The sequence below is a fragment of the Triturus cristatus genome, chromosome 3_2 (genome assembly GCF_964204655.1).
Source record: "Triturus cristatus chromosome 3_2, aTriCri1.1, whole genome shotgun sequence".
NCBI classification, from domain to species: domain Eukaryota; kingdom Metazoa; phylum Chordata; class Amphibia; order Caudata; family Salamandridae; genus Triturus; species Triturus cristatus.
This window is the reverse complement of record NC_140584.1, coordinates 77,144,489-77,166,634: the sequence shown is the minus strand read 5'-3', so window position 1 is coordinate 77,166,634 and position 22,146 is coordinate 77,144,489. Positions and strand designations below refer to the sequence as shown.

Below are 22,146 nucleotides of genomic sequence, written 5' to 3'. Positions count from 1 at the left end.
AGCCACTGGAAGGCATCCCTCCTGTATGTCTTTCTATATTGCTTTCCTATAAAAAGCCTGCTTACTCTTAAATATAAACAGGAGTGCCTGATCTGCGGGGTGACTCTTCTATTTGCGATATGCCTTAGTCAGTGACCTTTTGAAACTATGTAGCTTGATTGAAAACCATGTACTTGTACTTTGTAAGGGGCACATTGAATTGTAACTAAGCATGGCGGCGGTTCCAAGTAGTCCGTCGAGATGGCGGTAGCCCTCCCGCCTTATTTAGATGTTGTGACAATAGACAGCACACCGCGGCGGCCTTTTCTGTTGGCTAGCAGTATTAAGGTGCTATCAGGCCAGCGGTATTGCGCTGAGGTAGCGCGGTCCTGACGTAGTGGGGCAATGGTGGCATGGAGACAGATAAGTACTACTCATTTACATCTCAATACACAAATATGTTGTGTATATGTCAATATATAAATATAGGTAATGTGTTCTCATCATTTTTCACATATAGCATTGAACACCAACAACATGTACACACTATTGCCTGTACTTGCACACCCACCACAAAAGCCTACCTTAGAATTCAGCGACAACGGGGTGGCTGAGAGTCGTGGTCAAGTAGCATCAGCACAGTGAGGACCTGGACAATGGCATGGAAAACGGAATTGGTGGTGGGATCCCGAAAAATGGTGAGTTTTTACCCCTTTTTCTATGCTTCCACTGACCCAAGCTTGGCAGTTGCCCCGCCACATCTGCCTCGACTAAAACGCACTTTGTAATCTGGATGGTGGGAATCATGGCCGGACTCCCTCCAACAGATGCTTCAGCCTCTGACGACTCTACGCTGGAGACAGATCCTGGCGGACCCAGTGGGACCACAACGGTATTCCCTCGAGTACCCAGCCAGCATTGGAATTGGGCTGGTGGACCACCAAGGTGACGGGCTGGAAGACCACCAAAAAGCGATGGTGGGACTTGGCCCACCAAGACCAAATTCAGACCCTAAGTTGTTAGCTATTGGAATCTGTCAACGTGTGTAGAATATAAATAGTAATATCCCCCTTCATTCTTTAAAATTGCCCCGGGGACCACCACCTCCCCTGGGCGAAGGGAATTTATCAAAGAGGGAGGGGGTCACACAGCCCCCCTCCCGGGCCATATTCGGCCCTTTGGCCCACCACCTCCCTGGGACATGGGCAAATTTTAAGTGGGAGGACGGCTGGAGGGGGATCGCACGGCACCCCTCCTGGGGCCATTAATGGCCCTGTGTCCTGCCAGCTCCTTATGTCCTGAGGTGCCTACCCACAGGACATAGTATTTTGCTGTTGCTTGGCGGGCCAAGTGAGTGCAAACAGTAAGTCCGCTCCCAGTGGGCGGGGACAGGAAAACTGCTCTAGCTCGCTGGGAGCAGACTTTTCATCTGTTTTCCTGCCCACTGTCAAGCAGCCAGGAAATCAGATGAAAGGATTGATCCCGTGTGTAGGTAGCAGCATTTTTGGCTGATCTCTGTGTGCAGGAGCAATGCAGGCTTCTGCTGGAGGTGGGGAGCCGGCAGGGACCCCAGGAATGTTGGGGCTCCTCTAGTGGGCCCAGTTCATACAAAATAGTGACCTCTCATAGGATAAACAGGCAGGTGAGATTCTGTTCTGGCCCTGATGCTCATTTCCCAGAAATTAAACCTGAACTGGAAGCACTTACAAATATAAACATAGCAGGTGCCCCAGTTGAAGCTCCACTTCTGCAAAAGACAAATTATTCTAACTTCCAGTGCTTGATGATGGCAAAGCAAGTGTGTTTTCTTGGCAATTCCATATTGAGAGACTATCTGAAACTCTTTGTGGAGGTGAATACATTGTTGATCTATTGTAGCGCAATCTGTAGTGACTGTGACATGTGGGTTCTTTCTTGTCCTGTACTGGTGAGAGCAGAGTCCATGGTTCTCCCTTTAAATTACTATGGGTATGCAAATGTGCAATTCAACTAGAAGATCTGCCCGTTTGGCCCCTCCCCGTCTACCTTAGTAGTATGTAAAGGTCTTCCCGCCTTTTGCCAGGATAATGGCCAGCATAACCAAAGGCCCGCCAACTCAATTTTGATGACGGGTTCTTCATGTCGAGGAATATGAGGACATCCCCACCAAACAAAGAAGCACTTACTTCATATAGTTAAAAGGAAGGAGTCTTGTTTGGTGGAGATATACCTCTTTATAGTCTTGTTGTCTTCTTTATAGGAGGATTCATGTTAGCACAGATTTTTGGATAAAGAGGTACAAGGCACAATCACATTTCTGAAACACACACAAGGAGAGTTTGACTTGTAGTCCATTATGCAGCTGTAGTGAACAATAGGTACTAGACATTTAACCATTAGGTAGCACTTACTAATTAACCAGTATAAAGTTCTCCAGTCAGGAAGAAATTTTGTGTAAAACTGTGGACTCTTGTTGGATAAACAGACAGGTGAGGTTGTGGTATGGCCCAGTCCCTCACACAGCTACTGACATGCCCACATAGACACTCAGATACCTACTCACACACCCATTCAGCCACTCTCATATCCACTCACAGACACACACAGCCACTCTCACATCCATGTTGTCTTTCACACTCCCACACACCCACTCACAGACCCATACAGCCACTCTCAAACCCACTCACATACCTAAACAGCAATTTACAAATCCACTCACACAGCTACCTCACACCCACTCACAGACCCATACAGCCACTAACACACTCACTCACCAATTCAAATCCACTCACACACCCTCCAAACTACTCCCACACCCACTCATACACCCATAAGGACACCCACACACCCATAGACCAATACAGCCACTCACACACCCAGTCACCTACCCCTACAGCTACTCACATAACCACTTAAAGACGCATACAGCCAATCATACACCCCCCACAGACCCATACAGACACTCATAACCCACTCACTGACCTATATAGCCACTCACACACCCACTAAACCACTCACATACCCACTCACACACCCATACAGGCCCTCACACACCCACTTACAGACCCACACAGTCGCTCAAACACCCACCCACTGACCTATACAGCCACCCATACTCCCACTCTCAAAGGTTACAGGTTACAGGTTACAGTTAGGAGATTACATGTTAAAAAAAACTCTGAAAATCTTTAAAAAAACAAAGGTTACAGGGACGTTATAGTGATGAAATAACATTAAAAAAATTCTAAATTCACAAAAAACCCACAGGTTACAGGGACGTTAGAGGTACGAAATACAATTTAAAAAACTTGGAAATTCACTGAAAAAAACAAAGGTTACAGGGACATTATAGTTAGGCTCAGATTTTACACCAACAAAACTATAGAAATTCAGCAGTTATAGTTACCTGAGCTAACTATAACTTAAGCCACCACAATGCACTGCTCATGACCTCACACATGACATTACTCTTGACATGATCAGTGACATCACTGATGAAATATCAAATAACATCACTGAGGATATCATCCATGCATTGTGGTGGCTTAAGTTATAGTAAGCTCAGGTAACTATAACTTCTGAATTTCTAGGGTTTTGTGCGTGTGAAATCTGAGTCTCATAAAACATTCCGGTAACCTTTGTTTTTTTCGGTGAACAAATCTGAATCATCTTTAGTTGGCTGCCAACAGCCATAAAAGTAATACAAAACATGTGCAGAATAGCAATAAAATACATATAGCATCATATAAAAAACAGCCAATAAAACATATGAAATCATACATAATACATCAATCTGCTTGTGCAACAAATAAATTAGTCTTAAAGTATCGATCTCCTGGATCGAACCGCTGCTTGAAGAAATTGGCCTGTTATGGCTAATGGGGTAATCGAGAATAGTTGGTTCTGTAGGGTATTTCTTTCTAATACATTTAATTCCCTGTTTAATTAGGAATGGCCACCTCTATGGCCGAAATCAAACTGATGAATAACTAAACAATATATATATATATGTATCTATATATATATTTGCCACAATGTTATCCAAGACGATCCTGCGCGCTCATTCGCGGGTGCTCTGCGTAGGGGTCGGATCCAGACCCAAATTATTGGTCTGAGTGTTCCTAATAAAAAGCTTAAACTGATGCTCTTGAGTGCCGCGTCATTTGGAGAAAAGAAAAAAAAAAAAAAAAATATATATATATATATATATATATATATATATATATATATATATATATATATATATATATATATATATATATATATATATATATATATATATATATATATATTAAGTCATCAACACCAGAGATTGTTAAAGAATAATGAGTTACATTAATATTCATATACCATGCGGGCTCATAGTAGTACACAGGACTATTGTTTTAACATATACAAATAATTGCAAAGAATAATGCATACAAGATACACAATGGGTGCAGATACAAACATTTATATACAAAAGACATTAAATAATTACTCAGAAAATACAAAAATGATTTAATGATGGTGTCCAGGGATGATTCAAATAGATTCAAGCGTATGTCCTTACTGTTAGGATGTGGGTTATGCTTAATCGTGATATGGAACACCTGTAGTAAACATCGCCATTTCGACCCAATTATGTTATGTGCTCAGATCTAACATCACCACGGGTCTTCATCAGGACAAGAAAACTGAAAGTATGGCTTGTGCAATAAAGGATAATAGGTGTCAATGAGGTGAATAGATCTAATTTTTTATAATAGTGTGATAAATAAGCCATTCGCACGTCTCACCTTATGTAAATGGCCTCTAGTTTGGTTCATTTATAAATCATAAGTATTGCTTCCCCAGGGTGAAGGGCCCTATGTTTAGAGACCTAAGTGAGAGAACAAAATCCATTTAGAATACATAAAAAGATATCGTAATTGGCAACTATGGATAAAGAGTCAAACATAGGTTGGCCTTACCTTGGCACCAGGACGGTTATCCAGAGTTAAGTTATTCAGTGTGAGGGGGAGGAAAAACCATGTAGTCATCTCACAGGAGGTTTGGTGCAATGCCCAATACCTACAAGATCCAGTGTGGATTCTCTATTAAGATAAACAACAGTAAGAAGCCCAAAATAGATTAGAGGCAATTCTTATACAAAACACACAAAAGGTTAAGTCATTTTCCAACATGGCAATCTTAATTAGTAGATTCGCTCACGGGTGTAGCTAAGAATCTGGAGAACGCGGATCAGTCAAGTCTGGCCCTACGGTAGCACAATTAACCACTGTGCAGCCAGAAACTGCAACGATTTATGCAGTCGCACACGTAGGGTGCACGCTAGCAGCATTCGATGGAACAGCTGCTGTCTTGATGACGCGGGCTTAAACCCCATTGTCATGGTTTCAAGCCGAGGGCGCAGCTCGCGAAGCTCTCTGGGTTGTTTCTGAAGAATTACAAAGAACGAACCTAGGACTAAATCGGAGAAATAGGAGAACATTATATTAGTAAGGTAGTATTCATATTAGAGGGTCGTAAATACTTGATACAAAGTGGGTCTAATTACACATTTGTTCAAAGACCGTTATGATTAAGCTATAATCTTTGCATGTATGCACTCATCATTGTGCTCATATGAACTGAAGAGTGGTGGAGCCACTGCAAACCTCATAGAAATCAAGAGGATTAAACAGGTATAGCAAAGAGTGGATTTTGATGGTAGAAAATTAAGAGGCCTCTAATATCAAGCAATTATTCAAAACCACAGATTCCTCAAAATCTCTTAGGCTTCATACACTACTATATAACTGTGGCCCAGACACTGCCTTTGCTCCATGTCGTCTCACCTTTCACTACCTAGTGAAAGTTTACCTGTGTTGAGCTTACCATCAGCTGAGTGAAACTCACTGTATGACGATCTCCTCATTCTACCCGACACTTTCTTCATATGTTTCACGTGTACTGGAGCTTGCCCCATTCATAGCCAATATATTATATTTTACACATGCTACTATTGGTTTTGTTTCAGCCTTCTTCAGCCATAGACTTGTTTGGCTTAAGAACCTACAGTTGTTGGCTCAAGACATTGCCATTCACATCTTGGATCAGCCCACAGGAGTATTTTATCTTCACTTTCTTTCGATTGACTGTTTGGGTGGAACCTTCCGCATCCACTGAAATGTGTGTGGAACTCTTTTACATCTGAAAGTACATTGTGTGATCACTCACTTAATTCTTTTCCTTATCCATACATTGTATACAAGAACAATCCTTTTTCTATCTATTTTTCACAACAGCAGGTATTTTGTAATGCTGTTGTCAGTACTTGAGTGTGTGTAAAACCTATTGGTATTAATAATGCTTGTTTTAAACATGGATCCTATCTGCGCATGTTTTTACCATTTGTATATTTATGAATCACACTGGTGCTGATTATTCATACTATGGTATGAACAGAGTAAAAAAACTAGACTTGATAGCCCTCTCACCCACAGGGCTGAGGTTGCCCAGATTGCAGGGGACGTATGACAGGAGCAGTATCGTAGCTTGCTTGACTTGGTCCCAGAAGGAAGCAGGGAAAATAGTGCCTTTGACTGCTGTTGGGATAGTAAAATATAGCAATTATTTGGGTTCAATGGGCTCTTTAGGGCCCTGAGCCAAGGTGCCACTGTACCTGTTGCATCAATGGTAGCTACACCCCTGGAAAGGAGGAGCATTGAAGCGGTTCAGGTCACCTATCACAGCAAGCAGATCGCTTCTGCTGAAGGTTACTTTTTGAAGACAGAAGCCAGGACTGAGTAGTAATGGTGCCTCCATTGTACCTGTGGAAGCTCAGGACTGGAGCTAGAGAGACTGAATCACCCTCTTGTCCTTGTAGCACGGTCTCTCGAGAGCTGATTACTGTTGGGTGCTTCGTTTCCGGACGACTCAATGGCAAGTGTTAGTCACTGACTCTTACACGGCCTCTATTTCCACCTGATTACTACAGTATCCCTCTCACTATGTTTCCCAATTGATCCTTCAACTCCTCAAGAAATTTGCCAAATACACAAATTCGGCCTCTCTTTCCCCTCTTTTGTCCACTCTGTAAGTCAAGCTGGCCCTGTGAAATCACTTTTTGACTTTCCCTTCCTCCCATCAACACTCAGCTACCACAAGATAGGTAACACCCACCTCAGGTCCCCACTGCCATACCAACAGAGGGAAGCGATTCAACCTTCTCTCTTTCTGAAAGGTCAATAATCAAAAGCCATTTTGAGCTCTTCAGTAACTACATGGTGAGGAAGAGAATTGTTTATCTTCCCAACATTAATGAGGGTCCAAACCTTGCCTCCTCCTGAATCAAGCAGACACTCTTCTCCTGCATGTTGAAATGGCTCCCAATGCAATCTGAAGGACAAGTTACTTACCTTCGATAACAATATATCTGTAAGAGAATTAGTTATGGATTCCATACCTTAGAATTACCTTTAGGCGTCAGACTGGATCCGTATAATTTTTTTCTTAGAGTAGTACCCCTGCGTGTCGGTAGGTGACATGGGGCAGTAAGGAATCCATAACTAATATATGTTTCTTACAGATATATCGTTACTGAAGGTAAGTAACTTGATCATCTGAAAGAGACTATTAGTTATGGATTCCTCACCTTAGAATAGATGCCTCAGCAGTACCAACCCCGGAGGTGGGTCTGCTAACTAAGTTTACACCAGAAAGTCCTGGAGCACTGAACAGCCGAAGACGCTGTCTCTCTGGGCTTGGCTGTCCAGGTAGTAATGTTTGGTGAACGTGTGCAATGAAGCCCACGTGGCTGCCTGGCAGATGTCATGAAGGGGGACTCCACGTCCCTAAGCAGTAGTGGCTGCCTTCGCCCTGGTGGAATGGGCGCCCAGCCCTACTGGAGGTTCCTTTTTCGCTTAGGAATAACACATTTTGATGCAAAGAACAACCCATCGAGAGATGGTCCTCTTTTGCACGGCCTGACCTTTCTTTGCACCCACATAGCCAACAAAGAGCTGACCATTCACCCGGAATTGTTTTATGTGATCCGGATAGAATGAAAGCGCACGTTTTAGATCCAGACGGGGAGCCTCTCCTCCTATTTAGAAGAATGCGGCGGCGGGAAGAAGGTGGGCAAAGTGATGGTCTGTCCTATTTGGAAAGAGATAATCACTTTGGGAAGAAAGGAAGGCCTAGTGCGAAGGACACCCTGGTCCAGATGAACAGCCAGGAAAGGAAGTTTCGAAGAAAGAGCCTGAAGTTCACTTACCCTGCGCACAGAGGTGATGGCAACCAAAAAGGCAGTTATAAATGTCAACAGTCTTAGCGGACAGTAATGTAGCGGCTCGAAAAAAGCACACATAAGGTAAGTCAGAACAAGATTCAAGTCCCACTGGAGCATTGCAAAAGAAATAGGAGGAAACATGTGAGTAATGCCCTTAAGGAAGCGATTTACAATAGGGGACTTGAAAAGAGAAGGTTGATCTGGAAGGCAAAGAAAGGCTGATATGGCTGAAAGATAGTCCTTGAGAGTGACCAGAGCAGAGCCCTGCTGGGCCAAGGAAAGAATGAAGAGGAGAACCTCTGAAAGAGGGACAGAAAGGACATTCACAGCCTTTGCTGTGCACTATGCCACACATTTGTTCCATCTACAGGCGTATACCGTTTTGGTGAAGGGACGCCTGACAGCCAAGTTAACATTACAGACTTCGGGAGGAAGGTCAAAAGCTGTCAACTGTTGCCGCTCAATCTCCACTCAAGGAGGTGGAGGCTGGACAGGTTCGGGTGGAGGACCGACCCTGCTGCTGCAACAGAAGATCCTCCCAAAGGGGCAGACTGATCGGAGGATCGATGGCCAAGTTCAAGAGCTCGGGATACCAGACTCTTAGTGCTCAGTCTGGACCCACAGAATGACTTGGGCCCGTTCGCGCTTGATCTTCTTCAGCACTCTGGGCAGAACTGATATAGGCGGAATGGCGTATAGTAGACAGCAACTCCACTCGCGACAAAAAGCATCACCTAGCAAATGCCACCTTGGAAATTCCTACGTGCATAACTGCTGACATTGCGTATTCTCTTCGGTGGTGAATAGATCTAACCAAGATTCTCCCCACTGCTGAAAGAAACCTTGCACCACCTCCGAGCGAAGACGCCATTCGTGATCCATCATGCACCGGCAATTGAGTTCGTCTGCCCTGACGTTCAGAGAACCTGCCAGGTGTTGAACCACCAGGGACATACCCTGGCGTTACAGCCACATCCAAAGGTGAAGAGCCACCTGACATAGGGTCCACGACCCTGCCCTGTTTGTTGCAGGACCACATGGCGGTGGTGTTGTCCGTGAACACCTGCACCATTCTTCCTTTGACAGAAGAAAAGAATACCTTCAGTGCAAGACGAATCGCCCGGAGCTCCTGAAGGTTGATGGGAAGTCGGACTCTGACAGAGACCAGAGCCCTCTGATCTGTGCCACCCCCTGGTGGCCACCCTACCCGAGAAGTGATGCATCTGTCACTTCTGTGAACTCCGGTTGGGGAAGGGAGAGGGATATGCCGTTGACCCAATCCTGGTTTGTAAGCCACCACCGCAGTTGGTGTGCCGTGCCCTCCGAGATCTGGGTGCAATCGGAAAGATTCCCCTGATGCTGTGCCCACTGGAACTTTAGGTCCTACTGCAGAGCCCGCATATGCCACCTGACATAGTGCACCTGCAGGATGCAGGAGGTCATAAGGCCAGCAGCCTCAGGGTCATTCTGACCGAAACCTGGGATATAGGCTGAAAGATCTGAATCATTGCCCGAATATCCCAGAATTGCTGCTAGGGAGGATAGGCCCGAAACTGCGCTGTGTCCAGAACTGCTCCAATGAAAAAGAGCTCCTGAGAGGAAATCAGGTGTGACTTCAGCACGTTGATAGTGAACCCCAGCGAATGAAGGAGGTCCGCCGTAGTCTGGAGGTGGGAGATGACAGCCTTGGGCGAACTCGACTTCAACAGCCAGTCGTCAAGATAGGGAAAGACTGGAACCCCTGAGCTGCGCAGATGAGCTGCGACCACCGCCATCACTTTTGTGAACACCCGAGGGGCGCTGGGAAGGCCAAGGGGGAGCACGGTGAACTGAAAATGCTTGTGGTCTACCGTGAACCGTAGGTAACGCCGGTGGGCAGGGAGGAAGGGGATGTGAAAATAGGCATCCTGCAAATCCAACGCTACCATCCAGCCTCCAGGGTCGAGGGCACACAGGACCTGAGCTAGTGTCAACGTTTTGAACTTCTCCTTTCAGAGGAAGCGGTTGACGTCCCTGAGATAACACACAGGCCTTTGTCCTTCTTGGGCACCAGGAAGTGGTGGGAATAACATCCACGACCTACTTCTGGCACAGGGACTCGCTTGATGGCTCATGGTTTGCCAGTGGGGAAGTGATGGCAGATCCTGCTGCCCACTGGCAACTGGTGGCCCTGAAAAGTCGGACTAGGAGGGCTTGGAGGCTGCTGCAGGGGGGGACTGGTGGACTGGCCCACCCGCTGGCCACCAGCCACACGACGCTGGGTCCCACGTCCCCGGCCGCGAAGAGGCTGGAGAGCTTGCGCAGGCCTTTGGCTCTGGGCGGAATGTGGCGGAGCACCCCTTCCGTAGCCACAAAAGGGGCGAAAAGCAGACTGCACGGGGCGAGGGGTGGTAGCGAGGCCCAAGGATCTGGCCGTAGCTCTGGAATCCTTAAAGCGCTCAAGTACGTTGTCCGCTTTGTCACCAAACAAGCAATGGCCATCAAAGGGCATGTCCAAAAGAGATGATTGGACATCACCCGAAAAGCCAGTGGACCTCAGTCAGGCATAGTGTCTAAGGACTACCGACGTTGAAATCGTCCTGCCTAGCGAGTCGGCGGTGTCCAGCCCACAACGTATGGCGAACTTGCTGCATCTCTACCCTCAGCAACTTCACGGGAGAGCACGGCCCAGGCCTCCTCCGGACACTGTGACTGCACCTGGCTGACCGTGTCCCACACAGAATGGGAGTAACAGCCCAAGAGACATGCGGTGTTCACCGACCGCAGTCCTAAGCTGTCAGAAGAAAACATCTTCTTCCCAAAATGGTCCAGCTTCTTGGATTCCCTATCAGGTGGAGCAGTAGGGAATGCGCCCTTTGAAGTCGAGGCTTGGACCACCGAGTTCTCGGGGGTAGGGTGTTGGGAGAGAGAAATAGGGTAACCTGGCAGTGGCGTCGGGCAATGATCCTATCCACAGGAGCCCCCGTGCCGGGCTTGGACCACGCGCCCAGAAGGTGTCCGTGAGGGCTTTATTGAATGGCAGCAGGGGCTCCAAAGACGCCGCTGCCGGTTGAAGCACCTCAGTCAGGAGGTTAGTCCTGACCGCCACTGTAGGAAGCTCAAGATTCAAGGCCTCAGCCGCCCTACGCAACACCACAGCCTAAGAGCCACCCTCCTCCGTAGCCACGGTATGGAGAGAAAGCATGCCAAGGTCTGGAGAAGTGTCCAGACCACTGGCCTCACCCAACTCCTCTCTCCAGTCCGGTTCTTCCAACTGGTCTGCCAGAGGGTCCACAGACCCCTCCCAGTCCTCCTCACCCTCCTCTGGTTCCCACTCGGAGTGAAAGGGAACACCAGGGAAGAACAGAGGCACAAAAGTACTGCTCGGCACCGGTACCAGCGTAGGTCGACGTCGGTCTGGCTCCGTGTCCATGTCGAGGAGGAGGCTGGGGTCGACGTTGGTTGAGGACACAACCGGCATCGTAGGGGGCAAAGGTGTCGCGAATGGATTCAGCGCCGGAGGAGGTGTCGTAAGGTCGACCGGAGCCAATCCAGACCAGGCCTGGATCCCTGGTGGACCTGCAGCGCCAAAGCCGCCGGCATTGAAGGCCTAGAATCCCCTGGCAGAATCTGCTGTGCCCGAAGGCGCGCCAACAGAGTCGGGCTGCCGAAAGATGGAGTGGAGGGCTTAGCAAAACTACGAAGTTGGGCAAGGGTCGCCCCAGGTCCCGGGAAGGGGGGGAAGCTCAGACTCCGCCCAACGGGCTCCACGGGCAGACCTGGAGGACTACCTTCCGCATCCCTCGTCGCGTCGGCCAACAGACGGGGAGAGCGCGAAGAGCCTTGGTGCCTCTTCGCCTTCTTTTTTTGCTTTGACTTACACAAAGACTTCAACGAGGGATGGTGGTGATGGCTCTGCGACCGGTCCCGCAACCTCCCTCTCAACCGGGCCTCGAGCGGCGCAGAGCCGACTGCCAGGCCTCCAGAAGCTTTGGGGACATAGCAGTGCACAGAAACATCTTATCTACTAGGGACTACATTTTATGTTTATTACATGCTTTAGCTTCTCTTCAGTTGTATACTCTTCCATAGTGCCCAATTACGACTTTTGATAAGGCAATCTTGCATTCATTTTAGAAATATTGTAGAAAATAAAACGTAAAACAGTAGAGTGTTTTATGAAACTCTCATTCAGATCTTAACGTTTCTGCAATACATTCAATGCACCTGCAATGGATTCTACTTTCCCTGAGCACATAATCTGACACTGAAATTATTGGTCTAAAGGCTTTCGCCGTAATCCACTAAAATCTCCTCATGAAATTAAGAGAATTATGATTGCTGAAAACTGATGACAAAATACACAGTTCCCCATTTTGTGGTAAGCTAAATGTGTGGCAAAAATACCGAATATACAAACAAAAAATAAGCAAATGGATCAGTGAGGAGAGCAAGGAATGTTCCTAGGGTAACCCTCACTTTGTAGTACCGAAAACACAGTACCATCTAACTAAAGAATAATCACAATCAATCACGAGTGTCAGGCACACAAAGTCAAAACTGATAAGCCTTTCTCTTAACCCACCAACCTGTGCTCTCCTGTCCAGCGAAATTTAGGGACATCGACTCGCTGAAATGAGAATCTCACACTTCAATACAGAAATCAATTTTTAGAAGGCCTAATGATGAAATGAAAATGTTTTGCTATTTTGTTTGTGCTTTGTTCTCGTGTTAAGTTAGGATTTGCTGCACCATTTTAGGTTTAGCCGCCATTTAGAATCATGTTGTTGGCTATGTATTCCCTGACTCGAGAAGCAGGCTAGGCTTTCTCCGCTAATAAATACACTGTTATTAATGCATTCCATTCCCATAGATAGAGGCTTTCTCCCACTAGCCTAGCCGTAGACACGAACAGAATGACCTTGGTATGAAGATAATGTGTGCCGGGCCTCAGAGTCAAAACCCATCTTTATGTACTTCTTTATTTTAGCTGCACCTGCTAGTAGATTTTCAATATGGGCGGAACTTTCTTAGTTTAGACATTTACATAATGTATCTTTATGCGGACTGAAGTCAGTCCCTCTGCAGCAACCCTAGGAGTCTGTTCAGACTGGACTCCGCTCGAGTGTACCTGAATAAAATATACTTGGTTTGTATTCTCTACTGTCTGACCAACTCTTCATTTGTATGGCAGGCTGAGAGGTGGTCGCAAGTGACTGGTTGGCCCTAATCGGGTCACTTCCTTCACTAATATGAACACTGTTTGCACATTGTGAGTTACAGAAACAGGCATGATGCAGATTGAAAAGAACTGTAATTGAATGTAACGAAAATAAATATTGACTTTAAGTTTTCTTTCTGATGTGTGTTTTTTCAAGGAAATCCTCATCTTCCTCTGCCAATCAGTTTCTGGGATCTTCCCCGAACAGTTTTGTCAAAAACACTGATCCTGCTACTCATCTGCTACATTTTCAGCATGTGTACAACCTCTACCCCAACCCCGTACTGCCACCTATATTGCCTAGGGTGGAGAGTGACACGATGTTAAATGCAGAATGGGGAGCAAGTCAACAAACAACGTTAACCCGCAGCAACTCAGAAGGCTATCTACTGCAAGTGCAAAAACAAAAACAACTGCAGGAAAAAAACAGTAAGGTAAAGTTGTATTTTTTTATTATGTCGATTAGACATTTATTTGTATTTATTCTATGGAGGTTTTTATAGCAGTGTCTGTGTTTACTTTTGCAACATGTTTCTTATTCTGTGCATTGACTGTGAAACTATGATTTAACATAGTATTTATAAAGTGATTCCTCCAAGTATGCAGTTAAATTGACCTTCTTTATTTAAGGAACACAAAGGGGCAGATGTATTAAAAGGTTACGCTGGACACCATTTCCTAAGCTGTACTCGAAACAGGCTTTCTAGTGCAACACACAACCGTTGTATCATAGTGCCACTGTGTTGTGTGTGATATCTAGCATAGGGTTTAAACTGTAAGGGTCCCATTCCAGTACAAAATAATATGCTTAGGTGAACTTTAAAACGTTCCCCATATTATATGGTTGCTATACAGCACAGCATACATGCAATATAGCAAAAGCTGGAGAAATAAAGTGTTTTTCTAACTTCATGCCTGCATTGAGGAGGCATTATTTTTGGCACATATTCCCTATCTTCCATTATTTGTAGATAGGGATGTGAGTCAAAAATCATGGGTGGCAGCATGAAAACAAACTCCCAAATACCATCCATGAAAAGCTCCTTTGAAGCAAAGTAGTGCAAAGTAGAGCAACGTGCTATTTACGTTACTCTAAGGTTACTTTCCCCAGCTTATAAACTTTTGTGCTCGAAAGTAAATACTATATCAACAATTTGCACAGATTTGAGTCACTTTTTGGGACTTTACACAGAAGCAAATTGTTAGTAAATCTGTAAAATAGTTTGGGAATAACAGATACTATCACAGAGAATGACACGTTCAAGAATTGATTGTCCAATCACGTGTCCTTTGCAGGCAGTAACTATAGTATACGCCCTCTCACAAAGCATTATGGGTCTGACAGCCCCTTGCCTCCTTTGAAGCAAAGTAGTGCAAAGTAGAGCAACGTGCTATTTACGTTACTCTAAGGTTACTTTCCCCAGCTTATAAACTTTTGTGCTCGAAAGTAAATACTATATCAACAATTTGCACAGATTTGAGTCACTTTTTGGGACTTTACACAGAAGCAAATTGTTAGTAAATCTGTAAAATAGTTTGGGAATAACAGATACTATCACAGAGAATGACACGTTCAAGAATTGATTGTCCAATCACGTGTCCTTTGCAGGCAGTAACTATAGTATACGCCCTCTTACAAAGCATTATGGGTCTGACAGCCCCTTGCCTCAGTGGTGTGCCTGTCATTCTCATATGAATCCAGCCCTGGTGCTGAGATCCGTCTTTGCCGCCTATCCTCTTTTTCTCTCTTTATTTATTTACTGACAATAGTACACATTTTTCTGTTCAGAGAAGTGTGTAGTTGGAGCTCCCTGGCTCTGTGCCACTTGTAGGATGACCTTTGTTTTTTTCTGCAAATACAAGTTGTGTAGCTTTTTGTGAGGGTGCTGGTGGGCATGGAGAGTGTGGTACTATGCACCATGGCCAAACTGGGGATCCAAAAACAGCCCTGCAAGAATTTTCAAACCAACCCACCCCTCTCCATTTCCTTGTGCAGTATCTCTCATTCATTCATCCAGCCATTCTCTCTCTCCTTGTCTCCTCTCTCTCTCTTCTCCATCTCTGATCACTTTCTCTATACTTTTTCTCTCCTTCTCGCTGTCTTGAAGCCTCCCTGTCCCTGCTGCAATTAATGTTGGGGAGCTGTAAAACGTGACATAGGCACCAGGAGCGACCCTGGATTTCAAAACCGTCCTCCAAAGGTCTAGCCCACCAGGGAATTGCCGGTGGAATAACACGCCTGTACAACCCCGCAAAGCACAAGTATGGACTGACATACACGTTCAGTTCTATTATAAGTGTGAGGCTTTTTAAATTACTGACTCCTAAACATTACTAGAGGTCTTTATGCCCCTCAGTCTGCTGGTCTCTAGGACAAACCAGTGGTCTACTAATAGCGTGTGTGGGCAGGGAGTTGAACTAGTGCTCTTTAATGCCATGTAAATCTTGGAAAATTCCATGAAATTGTGGAGAACCCTTTCACCTTGGTCAGGAGTTTCTTTGTTTTTTATAAATATGTTTTATTGACAATCTTGTACACCAGTGCATAAAATCCAAGGTGGGACATCAGGGTATATCAAATACGACCTTGCTTCAATAGCACTGGATGTGGCGAGATGTCGTATGTCTTCTCATAGATTGTGTGCCGTGGTGTCATAGTCTCAGGGCCAAGCTGGATTTGAAGATTGTCTTTTTTGTGGGGAATACAAAGTGAAAGAACAATTGCCAAACTACAACATGCCCTACCCACTCCCCCAAGGGACTCACCACTATTGCAATAATCAGTAATTTGTGTCATGCGTAGATGTCATAGTTGTGTGTTGAATAAGTATAGGAGTGTGTGTTGTGAAACAGATGGGGTCAGGTGGTGCCATATATTATTGCATGCTTGTTCGTGTTGTAGGAGGGTAGATAAGAACTACAGAAATGGGTATCTAGGGAGGTCTATTGTCATCGTATGAGGGAGCAACGTCTTGAAGCATCGTATCCCAGTATGTGGCAAGTGAATTTTGCATAACCTGCAATTCTCTCCCCGGTTCTCTCTGCCTGTGCCCATCTAGTTACTTCTGCCCTTCACTGCGTTGGTGAAAGGGGTAGAGGTAATATACGTTTCATCGCCATCACATGCTTTGCCACAAGTAGGGCGAAGTCCATGAAGTGGGTTGTCTCTTTTTTAGGTTTGGAACGCGGAAACATGCCCAAGAGGCATTGTTGCACGCTTCCAATCTCACTCTCCTCGTTGCCTCGGCTACATCTGACAGTACAGCATTCTAGTAGTTCTTTAGTACTCTACATGTTCAGGACATATGTGGCATGTCAGCTGAATCAGCTTTACAGTGGGATATTCTTCTGGGACAATAGAGTAAATCCGGTGTAGGTGTTGAGCGATCAGATAGGCCCTGTTTAAGATGCAAAATTTGATATATTTGAAACAAGAGTTGTGATGTGTCTTACTGGGGCTTTAAGTCATTCTCCATCATGGAATTCTGTCTCAGCGCATCTTCCCAAGTGGTTCTCAGGTTGGAAAGCATCCTCAGTAGGTCTCTCGCAAAAGCCCAGTAAAGTTATGACACCGAGCGCCTACGATGTCCTACCGAGTGGAGTATGTGTAGTAGCGGGTCTTGAGATGATTCATGGCTCTGGTCCCCCAATGCTGTTGTCAGACCACTGGTCATCACATTCGACTGTTGGCCAGTCCAACCTCCACGTGGGCTTAACTTTCTTCTCTTAACCCCTTGACCTATGGAGTGATTGAGAACTGATGTGCCAGACCAATTTCTCTGCGTTTGAATTGACATTATGCAGACGTGCCTTAGATACTTCCCAAAATATCTGTTGCATATAACTGTGATGGATGGAAAACGGCCTTTACAACACAGGCTGAGCTATGCTTGCCATTTACCCGCAAGTGTAACCACGCCTGCATGAACAATGCATTAAAGCAGATAGCAGTCTTGTGTTCAGATGGGCATCGGAACAGGAAGCTCCGGACACGGACAGGTTAGGTGGGGCTGGGTTGGTTTTGGGGGATTTGTTTTTAGGGGTGAGGGTCAGTTTTAGGTCTAAGGTGGGGAAAAACGGGGTATTTTTTGGAAGGGGGAAGAGGGTTTTAGGACTCAGGGAAGGGGGGTTGGAGTACTTTTAATGGCTGGGTTTGGGGGGAGTTTTTTTAATGGGTGGCAGGGTTTTGGGCCTCAGGGCAGTGGAATGGGTTGGAGTAGTGTAAAAGACAGTGCAGGTGTATGTCTTAGGACTCAGGGCGTGGGGGCCTGGGATGGGGTAGTTTACGGTACGGGGCAGGGTTTCAGGCCTCAGGGTGAGGGAGGGAAATGGGTAGTTTTAAGGGCTGGGTGGTGTACGTTTTATGCCTCAGGATGGGGGAGAGGTAGGTGGATAGGATTTTAGGGCTTAGGGCGGAGAGTTGAGGTTGCTTATGCCTTTACCAACCATGTCTTTTCCACGAAATTGCGTGGTAAAAGCATGTGTGGTAAAGGAATGCGTGGTTTAGATACATTCGTGGTTAGGATAGCGTAGTAGAGGCACGTATGGTTTAGGCATGCGTGCCTCTGTCTTACAACCGTGACGGATCGATACGGATCGATACATCATAAGGGCATTTTCACACTGCTATGGTATCCGTTGGGTATGCATATCTCATTAGGATGGTGAAATGGAATGTATATAGACACATTGTCTGAACCATCTGTTGCGCTTTGACAAACTGTGAACAAAACCTTTAAATAAAGTGAACATCTAAAAGATATACGCTTTCACCCTGTGTGGAATAATGATTTACGTTTCCAAAATGTCTGCATCTATTTATGTAACAAAGCCTCAAAGAGTAAAGATATTGCTTCTTCTGGACCTCTGATCACTTTAGAACAAATTAGGGATTATGATTTCTAAATGTATTCAGTTAAACTTTAGGAATGCATCCTTCTATGTTTGTAACCACATTTCCTAAACCGATGCAACTTCCACTTTTTCTGTAGTTTAGTTCTGAAGACTTAGAACTACCCAAACTTCTTGCAGATATGTGAAGCAAGTGAGGGCACATGATTGAAGTTAATTTTGCAGCCCTTTGGGGTGCTTTATTTGTAGTCACAGTGATACATGAATTAGGCGACACGTGTTGCGCACCGTAAAAATCATTCTACTCCATAGCAAAAAAGGATGGCCCTGATATTCAGCCATTTTCACGCTTTTTTCCTTGGAATCAGATAGAGCCATGGTACTCATAGTACGGCCCGCTGACCTTGCAGGTAATGTACCCATGGCCCCCCAGATAGAGAGAGGAGGAACTGACTGAGAGAGAGACAGAGACAGAGACTGACAGAGAGAGAAAGACTGACTGAGAGAGAGAGACTGACTGAGAGAGACTGACTGACTGAGAGAGAGAGAGACTGACTGACTGAGAGATCGACTGACTAAGAGAGAGAGATTGACTGAGAGAGAGACTGACTAACTGAGAGAGAGAGACTGACTGACTGAGAGAGGGAAAGACTGACTGGCAGAAGGAGAGAGACTGACAGAGAGAGAGACTGACTGAGAGTGAGAGACACTTATCGACTGACTGAGAGAGAGACTGACTGACAGAGAGAGACTGACTGACAGAGAGAGACTGACTGACTGTGAGAGAGACTGGCTGACTGACAGAGAGAGAGAGAGAGAGAGACTAACTGACAGAGAGAGAGACTGACAGAGAAAGAGAGAGACTGACTGACTGACAGAGGGAGAGAAAGACTGACTGAGAGAGAGAGAGAGAGAGAGAGAAAGAGTGACTGAGGGAGAGAGGGACTGACTGACAGACTGAGAGAGAGCGAGAGAGAGAGAGAGAGAGACAGACAGACGGAGAGAGAGACAGAGAGACGGAGACTGACAGAGAGAAAGTCTGACTGAGAGAGAGAGACTGACTGAGAGATTGACTGACTGAGAGAGAGAGATAGATAGAGAGAGAGAGAGAGAGAGAAAGAGAGAGACTGACTGACTTACAGAGAGAGAGACTGACTAAGAGAGGGAGATTGACTGAGAGAGACTGATTAAGTGAGCGAGAGAGACTGACAGAGAGATAGAGAGACTGACTGACTGACTGATGGAGAGAGACTGACTGACTGACAGAGAGAGAGACTGACTGACTGAGAGAGAGAGACTGACTGATAGAGAGACTGGCTGACTGAGAGAGAGACTGACTGACTGACTGACAGAGAGAGAGAGACTAACTGACTGAGAGACTGACTGACTGACCGAGGGAGAAAGAGACTGCCTGACTGAGAGAGAGAGAGAGAGAGAGAGACAGAGAGAGAGAGACAGAGAGAGAGAGGGAGAGAGACAGAGACTGGCAGAGTGAGAGTCTGGCTGACTGAGGGAGAGAGAGAGAGAGAGACTAAGAGAGAGAGACTGACTAACAGAGAGAGAGATTTACAGAGAGTGACTGACTGACAGAGAGAGAGAGAGACTAACTGACTGAGAGAGACTGTCTGGCTGAGAGAGAGAGCGACTAAGAGAGAGACTGACTGAGAGAGACTTACTGACTGACTGACTAAGAGAGAGATTGACTGACGGAGAGAGACTGACTGACAGAGAGAGACTGACTGACTGAGAGACTGACAGAGAGAGAGAGACTAACTGACTGACTGACCGAGAGAGAGAGATAGATTAACTGACAGAGAGACTGACTGAGCGAGAGACTGACAGAGAGAGAGACTGACAGAGAGAGAGAGACTGAGAGAGTGACTGACTGAGAGAGACTGACTGACTGAGAGACTGACTGGCAGAGAGAGAGACTGACTGAGAGAGACTGACTGACTGACAGAGAGAGAGAGAAACTGACTGACTGACTGAGACTGACTGAGAGAGAGACTGACTGACTGAGAGAGACTGACTGACAGAGTGAGAGAGACTGACTGAGCGAGAGACTGACTGACAGAGAGAGAGAGAGAGAGAGAGACTGACTGACAGAGAGAGAGAGGGAGAGACTTATGGAATTGGGGTCAAAATGTGTATGAAGCTATGCAATGCCTCTTAAGATTGCTATTGTCTGCTAATAAAAATGTATTATCAAAATGTGCTCTTTGTAGTTACATCTGCTTTTGAAATACTGCATTGTCTAATTTTTTTAACGGGTTTGATTTTTTTTTACTCTAGCCCCACCCCCCACTGACCCCACCTCTACCTGTGCGGCCCTCGGCCACAAACCACACTGTCATTTTGGCCCCCAACAGAAAGTTTGTGAGTACCCCTGAGCTAGAGTCAGTTAATGTGTCACCTTCTGATGAGCAGTTTACAATAATTTTCTGTGCAGAGTACATTTGCTCCTGCCACCGTTCTACACTAAAATACATGTATTCTTTCAATTTGCTTGTGAGCAGCTAATGATCACATCCATCGCCCAGAGGATCTGGTGCAGCTGGGTGTCAAGCAGTTTGTAACCAATTACTGGGCTGCATGCAAAAAGCCAGCTGCTGGTGCAGATCGGTGCGCCATGTTGAAAGTGTCATGCATTCTTTTGGGATTTCACTACAAATGTTTAACAGGATTTTAAGTGACGCGCCTGAGAACATTTTCCTGCGATGAGGCCTTGCTGTAGTCGTTCCGAAAGAAGTCGATTGTCTGGGACAGCGGGGAACCGGCACAGGCGGATAAGCAGTTGTGATCCTCGACAAGCTTATTTACTATCTGTGCTGGATTATCCGATGGTCCAACACTGGAACTAAACGCATCATCCCAAACAACACTCGGAGCCAGCAGACAGAGGATGGATCCTTTTCTAAGCAGCTTTTTGTTCAGTTTGACCCTATTATAATTATCCAAATGGGTTTACTATAAGATCATAATTCAAGGGCCATATAAATACATTTAAGACACAATTTGCAAATTAAGATTTTACTAGGTTATATATATTATTATAACTGAAATTTGGCATATGCATCGGTTCATTAGTTTGCTGGTTTTATTGATGATGTACATTCTTAGAATTGTTTACTATTTTTATATTTGTAAACTACGCATAAAAGTTAAATATTTTTTTATTTAAATACTAGGATATCATAACAGTGAGTGATTGTAAAGCAAAGGGTAGGCAACAGTATCTTTCAGCGATCTTAATGGTGCTTCAAAAAGTATCGAAATGTACCAAAGCACCCATCCCCAATCAAAGGGTACTTGCATCTTTTATGTTTCGATAAAAAGTGTTTCCTGAATTGTGGCATCATTCCGCAGTGAAGTTGTATGCACCTGCAAGTAACTTTATATTCGTCGCCCGTTCGTCTGAGGTTTGTTCTTTTTTTCATTTTTGACTTTTTTTTGTGAGTTCTCATATTTTAGCATTTTACCAAAGCTTTTCACATCGAATATTATGGACCTGATGCAATGCGAGTGCATTTGCATCGACGGACGAGTGCAAAACCACTAGTATCCCCAGCTACAGGTCACTGTAAAACTGCACTGCACCAGTTTTGCGCTCTGTATCTGGCATCCTGTTATAACAACTCGTGTTTTATCCAGTTTGCAATATCAGCGTTTTACCAATCGTCAGCATGGTAAATAACAGGTGTTGCTACCGCCCAGTTTATTCGGATTCAATGTATCGACCTTCAAAAGATAAAGGACAAATTTGCCCTGATTGAAACCGAATTCGTGACCCGTGGTTTATAGACAGATGTCAGCAGCAAGCCCTTTACTTGCTGAGCCACCTTGTCAGCTGATTCCAATTGAGTGAAACTCTTTACGTTTCTGT

General features: G+C 45.4%; 1 protein-coding gene across 2 annotated transcripts in view; it reads left to right on the top strand.

The window, feature by feature from the left end:
* JHY (junctional cadherin complex regulator) overlaps positions 1–22,146 on the top strand; it is a 369,313-nt gene that overhangs the window by 175,580 nt on the left and 171,587 nt on the right. For both annotated transcript variants that reach the window (XM_085647263.1, XM_085647264.1), the window contains one exon: positions 13,570–13,846. In XM_085647263.1, coding sequence (XP_085503389.1) covers positions 13,570–13,846 — 277 coding nt within the window. The remainder of the gene's footprint in view (positions 1–13,569; positions 13,847–22,146) is intronic.